Source organism: Mycteria americana, chromosome 5, assembly GCF_035582795.1.
Source record: "Mycteria americana isolate JAX WOST 10 ecotype Jacksonville Zoo and Gardens chromosome 5, USCA_MyAme_1.0, whole genome shotgun sequence".
Lineage (NCBI taxonomy): Eukaryota > Metazoa > Chordata > Aves > Ciconiiformes > Ciconiidae > Mycteria > Mycteria americana.
Genome location: NC_134369.1, coordinates 47,395,866 through 47,412,243, shown reverse-complemented (window position 1 = coordinate 47,412,243; position 16,378 = coordinate 47,395,866). Strand labels below are relative to the sequence as shown.

The window sequence follows — 16,378 nt, the reverse complement described above, 5'->3', positions numbered from 1 at the left end:
AACAAAGATAGCTATATATTATCCTCCTTTTTACCTGGGCACCTACTGAACTCTATCATTTCTGTACCCGTATCTTTCCTTTATTAGCATTTCTTAGGAAACATATATGCAAAGAGATGCATGTTAACAGAGAGGAGGTGTAGTTGTATCTTGATATCCAATACTGCATCACACAGCTTTGGGGCCTTGGTTTATAGAAGCTGTGTAAGCAGCCTGAGTGTTCAGGGCAACTGGTCTAGATGTGAGAGTGTAGTGGGGTTTTGTTGGGTCTCTTTGTAATTCTGAAAATGAAAACTGTCAGGAGAAAATGATGAAAAAACAAAGTGAAGACAGAAAGGAAAAGTATGAAAAATACTGAAAGGCAGAGCCCAGGTGCACCTTACAGTTCAGTTCCTCTTGTGCAGCACAGGCTTTTCTTGGGGACGAGGACGCTGCTGGAAGGATATGCCTTCACCCTCTCTGTGCGCTAATCTCTCCTAGCAGCTGTTCTTAGCCTGAGATGAAATTCTCTTTGTTTCTGACTCTGAATAACATTTGTGTTCTGCCACAGCAACTCAAGTGTGTAAATGTTAGGGCAAAGTCGTTCTGCCCTAAGCTCCCCTTTGGTGATGCTTCTTTTCAGATAACATTTGGGCTTTTTGGAGGTTCTGGGCACTCTAAATGTTGAGAACCTTCAAGCCAAATCAGGGAAAGAAATTGTCTAAATAAAGTCAAAACTAGTCAAAACTAGACTGGGAAGCAAACTACTTTAACTCTTCTGCATTTGAGAAATGGAGAAACCTTTACCCTGAAAGAACTAATCACTTAGATGCAGTTGTAGCAATAAGTGCAGTAAATCCCATCTTTTGGATGAGGTGTTGAAAAGCATCTAAAGCGCAGAATATAAGTGTACAGACTGATTTTTTTTTTTTTTTTTTTTTTTTTTTAATAAAGACTTTTTAAGGAGAGGGCTCTTGGTAATTTCCATTCCTGCTTTTTTTCTCTACAGGACCTACTGCAGCTCTGTGATTGCTGATCCATGCTTGACTGCCTCAAGGGGTCCTGGCAAGATGGCATCTTCCAGACTTCCCATCCTTCTAGCATTGGCATTTTCCTCTTTGTCCTTTGTTCTTTCCCATTCAAACAGGGAGATGTGGTTTCAGGATTTCTTTCCACCTAACACGTGCCCTATAAATGCCAGAGCCAACACTTTTTATGGCATAATGTTTGACGCAGGAAGCACTGGAACCCGGATTCACATTTACACCTTTGTGCAGAAGAGCCCAGGTAAGGCCCCATGTCAGTCTGTGCACTTGGAGTATGCTGACTTAGGTTCCAACTTCCCAAAAGAGGGGTTTTTTTCCCAACACAGCACTTGGGATCAACTGAAGATTTCTACAGTTTGTCCTTCAAATAGTCCTCTGGCAGATGATTGTTGTCCATTTGTGCTGGTGTTTTGCTGTGAAAATATCTTTTTTGTAGATCTTTTGAAACTCAGAGGTTTAATTCTGGGTATACTGGAGAGTTCTGAATTTCCAAAGATTTTCATCTATGCAGCTGTTTTAAAGAAGTTGTGTCATTGAGCTGGAAAGAGGCTTATGCTGTTTTTGTCAAGTTGCATGTTACCTTGAATTATATCAAGAGACGCTTAAATTCTGCATATGTTTATATGTCACATTTTGTAGCAAATTAAAATCAGTAAATTAAAGAGTTATAAGTACCGAAGGTCTGAGCCATTTCCAGAACTCCTATGCGCAGATGCACCACACTCCAGTATCTCTGCTTCTGACGCAGGGCAGAGGTACCTAAGTTGGCTGCACATGCAACAGGATTCAAGAGTATGAATTAGCTTGGGTACAGTGAGCCAGCAAATTTGCAAAGGTTGAAAGATGGTTGATGGGACTCAGCTAATAAGCCCTTCAGGGCCGTGCATAGTACCCATGTGGCTTCACGTGATTTCAACCTTAGTTTGGAAGGACTGGTACAACGTCCAGCTCTGATGGACTCAGCCTGACTTGTAATATGCAGTACTCAGGGATAGCTTCTAGACCCAAGCTGCTCTGGGAGCAATGGTCACACTTGTTTGGCTTTGCAGCCAAGTGCCTGAGCCCAGTCAGCTCTGTTCTGTGTTTGTGAGTTGGATGAATCACCTAAGAATAATCAGGAGTTGACTGTGTGTATCTTAATATGAATTAGTATTTCACAATTAGCTTGGGGACAGAAAGGGAAAGAAATTTTGTTAAGATTAGGCAACAGTCATACTACATTACTATAACTCATTGTAGTTCACAAATGCAAGATGAACATACTTCTAATTATAACAACGAGTTCTTAATAAATTGTTTGTGAACTTGGAGGATACAGGGGCAACATTCTGTTAGATATGTTCCTGAAGTGAAGGAGCAGTGCTTGTTTTAGGAGGGGAATAATATTGTTTGCAAGGGGAAATCAAGGATAGTCACTTTACAGGGGTTGCAGGCAACCTTTTTGAAACTAAAGAAAAAGATTCGAGTTGTTGACGGTTTCATGTAATGTTTTGTTTGTGCAGAAAACCTTCCAGAGCTGGAAGGGGAAATCTTTGAGTCTGTGAAGCCAGGTCTTTCTGCATATGCTGATCAGCCTGAAAAGGTAAGGCTCTCCTTCATTCCCTGTGACTTGGTCTTGCTTCTGCTAATATCAGTTGGACTTTACCAAGCAGTTCAAGTATTACTAATTGTAATTGCACAGAGTCAAGAAAAAATGTAAAGGTTCTGTTGCTGGCTCACTAAACCTGTTGCTTTACTTTTGTGAGTTAATTTCTACACAGTGAAATGGGAGCTGTTGTTTTACATATTTCATCAGTGGAACAACGGCTTAATTAATTGCTTAAATGCTATATATAACTAGACTATATGTCTTTGAGAATTTCAAAGACAAAGTGATTTTTGGCTCTAGCAGCATCCATATTCAATGTTTATTTCCCCTATAGCTACCCCAAATATGAGTAAATATATACTCCTATCTCATTTACTAATTTGCTCAGTTTTTCCTTTTGTTTGAAATTTTCAGTGCAGGTCAGAGTTCAAAATGGGCATATTTTGTTTTGATTTGTTTAGTTTAGAAGTAAGGGGTTAAGACAGCGAGGGTTTTCTGTTTTAGTCATGTTACACTGACAAGCAAAGCGGGTTCATTTCTCTGACTCCTAAAAATGTTTAATTTTTTTGTGTGTATAGCCAGATCTACGAAAGTTAATTTTTGTTAATAAGTCATGGAGAAGGGGAAGAATAAAGATGCACTTAGCAGGTTAACTCAGGCCTTAATATTTCTCTAAGTGTATCCTCTGCTTCTGTCATCAGACTTCCAATAATTTGTTTGTTTTGATACTTTGCTGTTATCTTTGGAACCATGGCTTGGAAGCCAGTGGTCAGTGATACGTAGGACTCACTTCAGTTATGCTCAGTTCAAATATTTGATTACAGTTTTAGCTGAATAATGATTTAGGTCCAGGCAATTACTCTTCTACTGCCTCAGGACTTTTGTTGTTTTGTTTATATACAGAGTTTTTCAAAACACAGTTGGACAGTTCCATCTTCCACAATCACATATATTAATTAAGATATAAATGTACAATTTTAATAAGAAATTGAAGTTAGGTGCAATTCTCTCTATATTCAAATAGGGGTGGTTGTGCATTCATGCACAGCACACTCGTTCCATGCCACTCTATTGGATCAGGAGTCAGAAATGAGAAACAGAGCAGAGCGCACTAAAATAATCCTGTTGTTGTGATACACAGGGCCACTCCTGAAGTAAGCTGCCGTTTTCCAGATCCTCTGTGCTGACAATAGGCTCTTTCACAAGCTAAAGGAGGTGCCAGAGAAATGATAGGTTAGATACTTTACCTTGTGTGCTTTAGCAGTCTTGGAGTTGGGGGCTAGCATAGGGGGAGTTTCAAGTTTCTCAGTTTGCTCAGTTGCATTCAGTGCTATAGGAATTTGAGTGAGAAATTTTATGGAAAAGTGAATGGCTTTAGGATTTTTTTAAACTTCGATGACATCTCCCATTATTTCACTAAATTGTCTTGTTTGTTGGGTAGGAGAGGAGAAGAATTCACCCCAAAATAAATTTCTAGAGGTTTCACAGGAGAATGTTTATTGCTAATGCCAAACTGTAATTGTTAGAGCAGTGTAAATAATTGAGAGCTCAGCAGCGATGCCTGTACCTCATGTGGTAACTGTTCTACAGCTGGCATTTTAATTACTACTTGCTATGGACACACTTGGAATTCTTATATTGCGTTTAGTGAAATGTACAGACATTCCTCCTGACCTTTGCAGCTTCAGTCAGTAATTGTACCATTTAGTTTCATCATACTGCAAGATGTCGAGGCTTGTCAGATACTCAGTTCCCTCGCCTCCCTCCATCCTTTCAAATAATACTTTCCACAAACAATGACATTTCTCTCGCCTAAGATATATCTCTGAATACACTTGTCCTTCCAATGCAGACATTCTCTCTAAGGTTCTTATGAGGTGTCTAACACAGTTTTTATCCTTATCTTGGGTGCGGGTGAGGTATCTTCTGCTATTGAATACTGGTTTCACTAGTGTTGAGGGGGAATTGGGAGGCCTATTTTCTGATGGCCTGTAGGAGGAAACCATAAGAAAAACAACATCTTTTTCCTTTTAGGGTGCTGAAACCGTCAAAAGATTGCTGGACATGGCCATAGATGCTGTGCCACCTCATCTCTGGAAGAAGACCCCAGTAGTGTTAAAAGCCACAGCTGGACTGCGCTTGCTGTCAGAGGAGAAAGCTCAGGCTCTGCTTTTAGAGGTAATACTAAGATCTTTTGGATGCTCTAGTATTGCTCTCCTGTTTCATCTTTCATGACTCAGTTCTCCATTCTATTTAGCATAAGATAATTTCAGCTGTGAAAAGTGACTGTAATCCCATGATAGTATGAGACTCACAAACTTTACAGACTTTCTTGTATGACCCTGCAATTCTCTGTCTTGATGTGGATAGAAGGCATAGGGAGAGAGACCTACAATACCTGTTTCTTTCTTTCCTGGCCCTTAAAAGAAGAATAATTTTTTACTACTCCACACACTTGTCTTATTTTATACTGCTGTGAAAAAGAAAACTTTCTGTGTTACATCAGAGCAGAACAAGACTCTTAAGACCAAGGAATCTAATCATTATTTCTTTCTTCAGGTGAGAGAAGTCTTTGAGGAATCACCATTTCTTGTTCCAGAGGACAGTGTTAGCATCATGGACGGGTCTTATGAAGGTACGTTTTAGGAGGAAAAAGTGAAAGCAAAGAGGAGTGGGGGAAAGAGAGAGAGATATCTTATGGACATTGAGAGGAAAAGAGAAATGGTCACTAAACTGAGGGGAAAAAATAAAAGATTTCTAGCCCTGTTTGAAACAATTCAATCCTGCTTTTCCTAGGAGATGTTGATTACTTGGTCATCTGTTAGGCTACAAATGCAGATACACAAAGAGTTTTATGAGTTAGCTACATGAAGGTTCATCCAAAACCTTCTGAGGTTCCAGAAGAGAACCTCATCCCAGAAATAAGTATGCAGGCTAATGCAGGCTAGCCAGCTGAAGCCTGCTCTTGGGAACTGGCGGAAAAAAGATGGCGTCCACCTCTGAAAGGCTACATGACAATATATAGCAAGCTAGGAAGCTTATGGAAAGTGCCTAGTAAATTCTGCAATATCAGCATTAAAAATAATCCATGATGATTAGCTCATCAATTTTTGGGTTAAGGTTGGAAGCATTGTGAATATTACAGGAGAATGAAGGATAATTGTCAAGTATTAAAAAATCAGATAACAAAATAAATAATAAAATAATACATTTTAAAAAAATTCTGATTGGAAAAATGCAGCTAGTAAAGTAGCAAAGGAAGTAACCTAAAATACAAGACAAGGTGAAATATGTTGTAGGTTTGGAGTAAGTGATGATTTTGCAGTGCAGAACAGACTACTGTAACATTTTGGCTACATATCCAGATGTATTACCTTGGAGAACAGGCAGGTAATAATCGTTCTGTATGTATGACTGATAAGAGCCATCTGTGATGTTGCATTCAGTTCTGAACACTTCATTATGGCAGATACGTTGCCAGTTTGGAAGGTGTTCAAGGAAAGCAAAAAGAATTATCACGACGCTTAAACAAAATCTGTCCATATGTGCCAGGAGAAAAGGAGAAGTAACATGAAGTCTGCAAGTATTCGATGAAGTATGGTGCAACGCATAGTATGTCACTAGGATTAATGCATGAATTTTATAGTAGGGAGAAGTGTTGTATTGACAGGGAGCAGGACCAATGAGGCATAATAGAGCACAGTGTAGCCTGCCAAGGTTTACTTAAAAGTCCCACCTCCTCTACTGTCACATATTTGCCTATGTTTGGGTGAGAATTATGCCAGTGTCAAGCAAGCCACGGGATTCAAAGAGGAGTTTTGTGTTTTACTGGTTGCCACTATGTCTGTAGTGTAATTACAGAAACCACAACATTAAAACACAGAGCGGTGTGTATGCAGTTTTCAGATTAGGAACTGAAATGCTGGGGGAAAAAAAGTGCCCAAGGAAACTTGTGCATTGTGTCAGCTCGTTACTTCTTTGCATATTGTTCGGGTAATAGACATGATTTGTGCGTGCTGCAGTTGCATGGATATTACAAACGTTCTACCTATACCAGCTTATGAGATTTTAATGAATCAATAATGCATCATATCACTTAATTATAAGTTTGAATTAATCTCTGAAGTATGGGGCAGTTAGGTTAAGTTAGTAATGATTTCCAGGTAAATAAATAACATGTGGAGGGGTTGTAAGGGTGGGCAGGAGGTTGTGGGAGTATTCAGTGGTGACTTTTTTTTTCCTTTTTCACTCTTTGCAGGAATTTTAGCCTGGATCACTGTGAACTTTTTGACAGGTAGAATTCTGCATAACTTCTCTCTAAATATGAACTTGAGTCTCTTCTGCAGAGGTGATCACCCTAAGTTCCTCTGCCTTGGTTACCATGTCCTGCTTTTCTTCCCCCCTGTGGCACCAGTGCTAAAGCAGTGGATTGTCTTAGGCAGACTGTGTTCCAGAGGGTGAGCCACACCTGTAGTAAGGAGGCATCTTAATCCAGAAGGTGCCAGGATTTACTCAGGACTGGGGGGCACTGGCAAGCTGGTTTCTGTAATGTACGTAGGGGAGTGGTACTGCTAAGCAGTCAGAAAGTGGGGAAACAAGGTTTTACAATGTTCTTCATCCCAGCGTGAACTATGCAACATTTTAAAATGGTGTAACAGGGAATGCACTGGTGCTTTAGCCCTACTGGCTCTAAGAAGTTCTGGGAATGCAATCTAGTGAAGAGAAAATCAGTACTCTAGTAGATACATGAGCAAGCAAAAAAGGTGCTGTGCGTGAAGACAAATGATAATAGCTGGTTCTGCTCTTACTATCCTTCCTCTCTTACTGCTCTTGATCAGCTATATGGTGGTTACAGAATTTATGTACTCTCCCTGACAGTCTTCTGCAGGAGATACTTTGTCTCTTACTTTCAGCTTTTGCTGGATACCTAGAGATTTATCTGCTTTCGTCTCTTTGGAGGTGAAATTGGAATCAAGGAAGAAAGTCCTATGAATCTTTTCATAATACCTTCCGTTTGCTTGCCTTTTCTCTGTGATGTTTTTTGTCTTTGAAGGCCAGCTCAGCCCTTCTGTATTGCTGTGATAATGTGATAACTTGACGGCTGCCTGGACATGCATGCAGTATTTTGCGCTTGGGACTGTTCTGAGCATGATGTTCTTTGCAGGGCAGCTGTCTGGCCAGAACCAGCATACTGTTGGGACTCTGGACTTGGGAGGAGCCTCAACCCAAATCACATTCCTGCCACGGTTTGAGGTGAGGATTGGTTAAAAGTGCATGGGTTGGGACTGCAGGGCCAGTGGAGAGACCTGAGCACTGCTGTGCTCTCTGATATCATTTTGTCAGCACTGGCACAAGCAGAACATCTGTGGTGTACGAACATCTGTATTTCTGTTCCCTTTGACATCAGCAGTTGGCTGATAGGCACTTGCAAACAAAGGAGCCTGGAAAACAAGGAAGAAAAAAGAAAGAGAGCAAATGGGTAAAAACAAAGAGAAACAGCTTTTGTTTTCTAGACCCAGGCTGGGAAAGCCCCATTAATGCAGACAATTATTTTGTATTCAGTAAATGTAGAACATTTCCAGGGAGTATTCTTGCATATTGCAAGAAATTTAGGGTCTGCTCTATCTTTTTTTTTTTTTCCTTCCATTCCAGTCTGATAGCAGATCCTCACTAAATTTTGGAAGGGGGCAAGCGTCTTTTATAATAGCACAGCCAATCCCTCTTTGTTTTCTTATAAATTTCTTCTCATTTTCTTTGAGAATTCCCCTCTCTGCCCCTCAGTCCATGTCTGCTGGATTTGTCAGGAATTCTGTAGCTTTTTAGAAACAGTTTGAACTGGGACCCCCGTCTAAAGTTTGCATGGGAAAATTACATGGGTATTGGAAGGGCACTATAGCGTTCTGTACCTTGAGATTGTGAAGTTGTTTTTGTCCCCCTTTCTGAAGGAGTCCTTTGTTTAACGTTTTTTTTGTTTACAGAAATTGAGATTCTCAAAGGGTGTTTGGGGACCACAAAACACATGGTTTTCATATCAGGATATTTTAATTCTGCAATGGTGGGTCATGTTGAAACATGACGTGCAACCTTATCCTGTTCAGCGAAGCCTCAAGTACTCTGGGCTTGCCCTCTGTTTTGTGTTGATAACACCTGCTGAAGTGGGCACTGGACCAATAGGAAAGGGTGTTGCGCGTCAGGGTTTTGGAGACTAAATAGAGCTGTGAAGTAGGCTGAACTGCAGCTCAGGATTCAAACGTCTCCTTAGAGCCTTGCAGGAAAATCCCTCGAGGGTTTGCTACTGACCAGGACCAATGGTGTGAATTTGTAGGGCAATGTGGAAGTCAAGGTTCACGTTGCCTGCTTGTACGCTATGTCTGCTTCTCGCCTGTATTGTCAAGCTCATACAAAAAAGCACATATGTAGCTCAGTATGTTTCTGAAGAGTTTTTCCCATCTGATGGAATTAGCAGGGATTTCCCCCTTTGATTTGCAGAGGGTTTTTTTCCCTTCCTGCAATCTGAGGCAGTCACATGTTTGCTCTTGTATTCATCTTGAACAAAATAATAGTAAGAGATTCATTAATGAAATATAGATTATAAGCAAAGGGAGGACATATAATGGTAACTGCATGGAACTGTTTTTAAGCTAGTGTTATGTTTCTCATGGTATTATTGCCAAAGTGATGAGCAACTGAAAACCAATCATAATCATTATGAAATTGTCTGGTGCCTGCCTCATTTGGGAGGGGTGTGAGGATTTCTACATTTTTGTGAAAGTGAGGCATGAAAAAAGCCAGTTGTTTTCTCCAAACAATTTTTTTTTCAGGAGCTCTCCTTTTTAAAAGTTTTGTGGTGTAAGGTTTAGGAACAGAACTCAAAATATGGCAGGGTCTGGGTGTGTTGGGTCAAGGATGTGACTGCCATTCCAATGCAAATCTACCTGAGGCCCAAAACAAATTTCAGTTTGTATCTGTTCAGGAGAAACTCAAGCTGAATACTGCCAAATCTCTTTCAGCTTCAAGCAGGCTTCTGTCTAGGACTCTACAATTCCACGTCTGGGTTATTTTTGCTGTATCTGCTTACTTGAATGGTAACTACAGGGACTCTGCAGCTTCAGTCCTCTCTGAGATTCTGCTGCTTGGCCCAGAGTAACAGAGTGTCTGATATGAATGCACAGGGCCAAGAAGGGATGGGAGAATGAGGTCACTAGCAGAGGAAAGACAGAAACTAGGATTGGGATCTTGGGGACTGGAAGCAAAGGAACAGTAAATGAGCCCTGAACTGGTTCAGATTTAAAATAATATGACAGTTAGTCTGGCAAGAAGGTAGGGACTGAGTACCAGTGGGGTGGAGGTGCGCACAGAGGGAAGACTGTGAAAGGAGGAAAACTGGAGGTGGTGAGACAAGAGGTTAATTTAGAGGAGAGCACTTAAATGAGGAGGTAAAGCAGCTCTAAGACTGGGAGTGAGTGGTCACAGTGTTTCCTTGAGTATCAGCATGACATTTAATATGGTGAAAATGTGGCCTATACTTTATTTTGCATTTTTAATTCTTCTGAGTTCCTGAATTGAGATGTCTAGTCCGACTTGCAGAAGTTCATAGTACTTCTAGTGCAGCTGATTTCCATGGGGACTGTGTATATATAGACTAGCACCTAAGTACTCTGAAAAATTAAAGGATCCTGAATTGGAAAGTATTTTCATCCTGATCTGTTGCACTTCCCTATTATACACTGAAGTAACACAAAGATGCATATAAATAAACTCAGTGTTAAAAGCTGCAGATATTACAGCAGTGGGCACCACTGGAAAACTGTTCTTTGTTTTCAAAGCAGATCAGATAAGTGTGCAGTAAACCCTAAGAGTATATCTGTGATATTACATCAAAGTTGGTTATTTTTTATTGCATAATAGAAACTAAAAGATTTCTTCTTTTACTTAACTTTTAGGAAACTTTGAAGGAAACCCCTGGGGATTTTCTTACCTCATTTGAAATGTTTAATAGCACCTACAAGCTCTATACCCACAGGTGAGGAGCAAAAAGGCTGCTGTCTCTGCTGGGAGAATCAGTCTTTCTGCAGCCCCTGAGCTAACCACAAATGGCCACGTCATCCCGTTACCAGCTGTTGGGACCATGACTTTTTTACTAGTTTTCTTATCTGCTTGAAACATTAGTTGAAGTGGAACATGACATTAGTTGACTGGAAACGTTCCAGGATCATCACTGCAAGGGAATATTAGTCTGTCAAATGAAGAGGAAGCATTATGAGTCACTATATTTAAGGAGAAGAATTCTTATTACTGGATTCAAGCCAAATATTGTGGACCAAGCAGAAAGGTGGATATCGTGCCAGTAGTCAGAACTAAACCTGGTCAGAGATTTGGAAAGAGGACCTTCCTGAGACTTTTTCCTTCTTAGTTCTTAGTTCGAAATGGCACATCTCATCAGCAGCTGGACAAAAAGTAGAATCTGGATTGATGTAAATCAAAGGGAGACAGTCATAGGCAGCTGATACAGACCATGAAGCACAACAGATTCTTGAACCAATTGGAGGGGATACTTGGCCTGGAATAACATAATTGTGCTTCCTACGTTAAGCTAACAAGTTTCTGAGATGTCTGCAGTGAAATCCAGAGAGTTTACCTGCATGACTTACAGTCCAATGAGAACTCAACCATGTATAATAGAGAGTTGGTCTCAGCCCGTTACCAGTGGGGTGAAGATTATCATCTCAGTCAGTTACAGAATATCTTACTTGACAGCAAAGCTGGTGTAATAGTCCTCCTCTCCTACTGCTTACATATAGTGATGTAACTGATTGCTGTATTCACCAATACAGCCCATTAGATCAGTTAAAATAATTGGGATTGAAAATCATCTCCTAAAAAATGAGGGAGCTGGAGGTTAGTTTAACTCTGATTATTCTGTAAACGTTTGTATTGACATGACTAAAGGGATAAGTAAGCCAAACATAGAGGTGGGAATGAAACGCCAACAGGTTTTTAATCTAGCTGTGTTGCTGAAGCCAGCAACGTGTAATGATGTTCTCATAAATGTTGTTCACATCCTGGCTTGTAATGAGTATAGTAGTAATCTGTGGAGTCAAAAAGAGGTGAATTTCACACAAAGGCACAGCTCCCACTTAGTGGGAGGTTCTGCAGTTCTCCTATTAGTTCTGCCCTAAGAGCACATAGTCTTATGTGTGCGACATAAGAATGGCCATCCTATTCCCCGTGTACTCCTCACATACCCTTCTTTCTCCCTTGTTTTTAAGACTGTGCATTTTTGGTTTTCATGAATGTCTTGTAGAAATGTCACATCAGCTCTAACCACTTTCTGCAGTTTTAGATTTACCCATTTTACAGCTGTTTGTAATTCTTGGGTTTGTGTCACTTTTGGTACTTGGAGTTGTTCTGGCAAAGAGAACTCTCTGTTTTAGAGAGGGGAGACTTGTGGGAAGCAGAGGAAGGAAATTTGGTTTGGGTGTTCCAGGATTTAGGAAGAGGCTACGGGTGAGGCATACCAGATGTGCAAGAATTAAAACTGTAATGTCTGTCTTTGTTGTTTGCAGCTATTTGGGGTTTGGACTAAAAGCTGCCAGACTAGCAACGCTTGGAGCTTTGAATATGGAAGGTATGTTCATATAATAAACCATCCAAGATTTTTGAAGAGATGGTTAGACTTAGTCTTGTGTCAGCAGCCCATTTCCCATGTCTTCACTTCTGTATCTTGTGCTTTTCTGTGTTTTCGCTGATACAGATCTGTCTGGAAACAGGCTACTGCTTGTTAAGGAGTTGTCTTGTGAGACAGCTGCTTTTCCCTATTCCCAGGTTCAGCCAGCAGTGAGACTGAGTGCAAATTCCAGAAATGTACACATGGGATCTTACAAACACCATATAGACATGGCCAGCCACAAACGCACAGCTTTACAAGAAACACAAACAGCACGAATAGATCCTTTTCCTAAGGATTGCTGCTTAGGCCAAACCCACTTTATAGGCCTCACTGGTATCTGCCTGGCCCCCCCATGTTGCCCCGGACCACCTGTTGTATCACTGACTAGTCTAGCTTGAAGTCCATGAGCATATCGCACACACTCTCACTCACTCACTAACCTAAATGCATACTCACATTCCTCAGTCTTTCCAGTCTCTGACCCAGGCCTTAAGTCTTTCCAGTCTTCATGCCCAGACCTTGGGCCTTTTGTCCAGTCTCTGGCCAGGACCTGGGGTCTTTCCACCTTCTGGATTCTTACTTGCCAGCTAGATGGACTTGTGTTAATTACTGGAATGTACTCAAATCAAAAATAGTTGGGAATAGGGTTTAAGAAGAAGATGGAACAGACTGCAGTGCTTGGTCACAAGGCTCAGCCAGAAAAGCATACTGACCAGCTGCCTGCTTACTTGTGATTGCCTTCTTTTATCATCCCCTTCATTTTCCCACACTTGTGCTTCCCTGATCCCTTGATTCCCCTTTCCCTGCCTTTCAGCCTTCCCCTAAACATCCCATAGTAAATTTTGCACAGTCCCACAGTCCCCCTCAACCATTCTTTAAGAAGTTTGCTTTTTCTGTGAGACCTGTGCTGGCCAAAATAATCATGTTTTCTTCTTATCAGTTACAGTATTTCTGGTTGAACCCTTCAAGGGTACATTCAGTGGATCCTGTAGTGGCCATTGATCAGTGTCTTAGGAGTTTTTGTCTTCATTGCTCAGTTGCTTTGTTTGTCTTGGTTATCTGCTGTTTGTTGGGGTTTGTGTATCTGTGTATTTAATTAATTACCTCTCTTGTTTCTTGTCTTCTATGGTGAACAACCATTATCCAGATATCCTTCTACCATTTATCTCTCATTAGCAAATGACAAGCCCAGCTGCTCTGCAGCTTGCAGGACAAAATGGACACAACTTTTCTAGACTGAGACTGGTCCTTAATTCATAATCAGTTTGTGCAGCATCCATCAATTCAGATTTCCATACTCTTGCTTAAAGACCTTCATGAAGATCTTTCAGCCTCTTCTTTTCTGGTTCTGCATATTGATGGATAACTGTGTTAAAATTTATCCTTTCTGACTCTCCCCTCTGGTTTCATTCCAGCTGTGGATGGACAAATGTTCCGCAGTTCTTGTTTGCCAAAGCAGCTGGAGGCAGAGTGGCACTTCGGGGGAGTGAAATACCGGTATGGTGGCAACAAAGAAGGTAAACTAAGGAGACTTGTTGCTTCTTGTAAGATAAATTTTGTCTTCAGAATCTGAGTTTTTCCTTGGCAAATACTTCATCAGTTACCTTGGGTTATGAAGGATACCTGTCCAGTCATAGATATGGACTTTCGACAGAGCCAAAAAAAAATCTGAAGCTGTAAGAATAGCTGGCCTGCACTCTCCGTACTCCTGAGATCACTCTCTGTGATCTCTTATTAGAAATGCTACCTTTATAGGAAACATTAAGATTTACTTGTGCAAATGAGAGAGCTTTTTCTGAGGCTTTGAGCTAAGTGCAAAAACTCCGGCAGTGTTAGGGTACAATAACTGGTAGGCCAAAGTGTATCATCTATCTCACTTGTGGAACTCTTTCTTAAGATACTGTCCCTAATGCTGCATACAGAGGGTAAAGCTGCTACCATCAGTGACTAGAACAGACCCGTTTGCTGACTGATGTTGCTTTGCTTTACAGTGGGGAACACGAGAGCTGAGTTGCAGATTTGGTGTGTGTAGACTGGATTGATAAAACTACAGTGTGATCGAGAGGGAAAATAAGGTTTAATCTAGCAGGTGGTAGCAAATGTAAACGAGATTCTGCTGACCACGGAACATAACAATGGGAGTTTTGCCTGACGTGGAGGAAGCTTTTCATGCACCTACTCTAGTTTGCGCAGCACATCTTTCAGATATTGCTATGATCTGCTGTAACCAGTTCCACTTGATGGTGATCTAGAGTCCTTGCCTGCATGCAGGTGCCATGCTGTGCTGGATTATGGAAGGGATATCTAAGCTCTTATCACCTCTTCTGATGCTTTAATCTCTGCTTCTTCCCTTTTTCATCCTATTGCCACTGATTCTTCATCTCCTGGATATGCCTCTTTGGCTCACCCCATCTGTGTTTGTCCTGACAGGAGAAACAGGATTCAAGCCTTGCTACTTGGAAGTACTCAAGGTTGTCAAAGGGAAACTGCACCAACCAGATGAAATTCGTGGAAGTTCCTTCTATGCTTTCTCCTATTACTATGATCGCGCAGTTGACACCAACCTAATTGGTAAATTGGTTTGGGATAATCTACTACATCTCAGCATGTCAACCGGAAGGTTAGACAGAGGAACCCTGGAAGCTGGAGCTCTGGGGAGCAGGGAAAAGGAAAGGTGTTGAGAAAGAGGAAATACACAAAATGCCTTCAGGGAATGAAGGTGTATCCATCAGTGCAGTTTGATGTTCAGAGTTCAGCAGATGAGGCGTGTGCTCTGAGCTCCAGTTATACTTGCAGCTCTGTCACTCCTAGCCCAGCATCACTGCATTGCACACTAAGGGTCAACTTAGATGTAGAACACAAATGCTTTCAGGCCTATGATGATGTTTTCTCACCTCTTCCTTTTCAGATTATGAACAGGGAGGTGTTCTGGAAGTGAAAGATTTTGAAAGAAAAGCCAAAGAAGGTAATAGTCATGAGACTCAGGAAACTGGTGGGGATGAGAAATAACAAAAATATGAATGTCTGTAGACAGTACATAATGTGAGTTTGACTTTTTAAAATAAGTTTAACCTTTATTCCACTTACACCTTCCGTGTCACGTTACTTAGCCTTTATTAGCCAACAGCCTGTAACTGTTGTGGAAGAAAGTACTGAAGAGCAGCGAGGGGAAACAAAGTGTTAGCAGCTTTGCAGCTCTGTTCAGGAGAGGAGGGAGCCAGTTCATAAATACAGGACAAAAGAAAGTGAATTTGCTGTATGAAGAGCTCCTTCTGTCAAACTGCAACTCTCTGAGTTTAGGAGAGCGCTGACTTCTGCAAGTCTGTCACCTTAAATCCTTTTTAACCTCTAATAAAATGGAGGGAGAGAGCAGAGGTTGTTTAAGTCTGACAGCCTCTTCTGCATTCCTTTCCCTCCCCCTGACTGTTTTCCTGAGTGCTTGTTCTAGTTTTGTACCTCCTCCTGTGAAGAAAAGAGCTCCCACCTTGCCATGCTACTGATGGCTAAAACTTTAGCTTACAGAGCAAGACATTACCTCTGAATTGTGATCATCCTCATGATGATTAGTAGAGCATATTTGTCACCAGAAGATGCTTAATTATGTAGTTCAGGACTGACATTTTTCTAAAATAGGACCTAAATTCTAATGATTTTTCAGTTAAACTTAATCTCCCTAGAAACTCAGATGGTTTTGAATAGGGGGATTAGGCTCTAAAGTTTGAGTGTGTTTAGTTTGTTTTGTTTCCCTGGATACTGAGAGAGCTTATTGCCAAAGATGCAGCTAAGACGTTATCTAACACCATCAAACCATTTATTTAGTTTTAGAGCATCAGGAGATCAATTCTGTGATCCTAAATTAATGTTCCTTTTTCTCATTTCAATGGTAGGAGGATGCTGCTTATCAGTTTCTAAAAAGAAGTGAACTCTGCTCTTGATACTTGTAGAACAGGGCAGTAACAGTAGGTCCAAATCCATTTCCCAGTCACTGTCACCCTCACTGTGGAATCTTGACTTAGCTGCCGCGAGGGAGTGGTTGGTTGGGCAATAGCCTCTTCCATGTCCTTGGACATGTGTGGTTGGAAAAAAAAAAAGCAG

General features: G+C 41.0%; 1 protein-coding gene across 5 annotated transcripts in view; it reads left to right on the top strand.

Annotated features, from left to right (window-relative positions):
* Positions 1 to 16,378, top strand: part of ENTPD5 (ectonucleoside triphosphate diphosphohydrolase 5 (inactive)) — a 31,572-nt gene that overhangs the window by 4,853 nt on the left and 10,341 nt on the right. For all 5 annotated transcript variants that reach the window (XM_075503220.1, XM_075503221.1, XM_075503217.1 and 2 more), the window contains exons 2-12: positions 989 to 1,266; positions 2,528 to 2,607; positions 4,648 to 4,791; positions 5,173 to 5,248; positions 6,872 to 6,907; positions 7,778 to 7,866; positions 10,557 to 10,636; positions 12,180 to 12,241; positions 13,699 to 13,800; positions 14,714 to 14,854; positions 15,192 to 15,248. In XM_075503220.1, coding sequence (XP_075359335.1) covers positions 1,050 to 1,266; positions 2,528 to 2,607; positions 4,648 to 4,791; positions 5,173 to 5,248; positions 6,872 to 6,907; positions 7,778 to 7,866; positions 10,557 to 10,636; positions 12,180 to 12,241; positions 13,699 to 13,800; positions 14,714 to 14,854; positions 15,192 to 15,248 — 1,084 coding nt within the window. In that variant the 5' untranslated portion in view covers positions 989 to 1,049. The remainder of the gene's footprint in view (positions 1 to 988; positions 1,267 to 2,527; positions 2,608 to 4,647; positions 4,792 to 5,172; positions 5,249 to 6,871; positions 6,908 to 7,777; positions 7,867 to 10,556; positions 10,637 to 12,179; positions 12,242 to 13,698; positions 13,801 to 14,713; positions 14,855 to 15,191; positions 15,249 to 16,378) is intronic.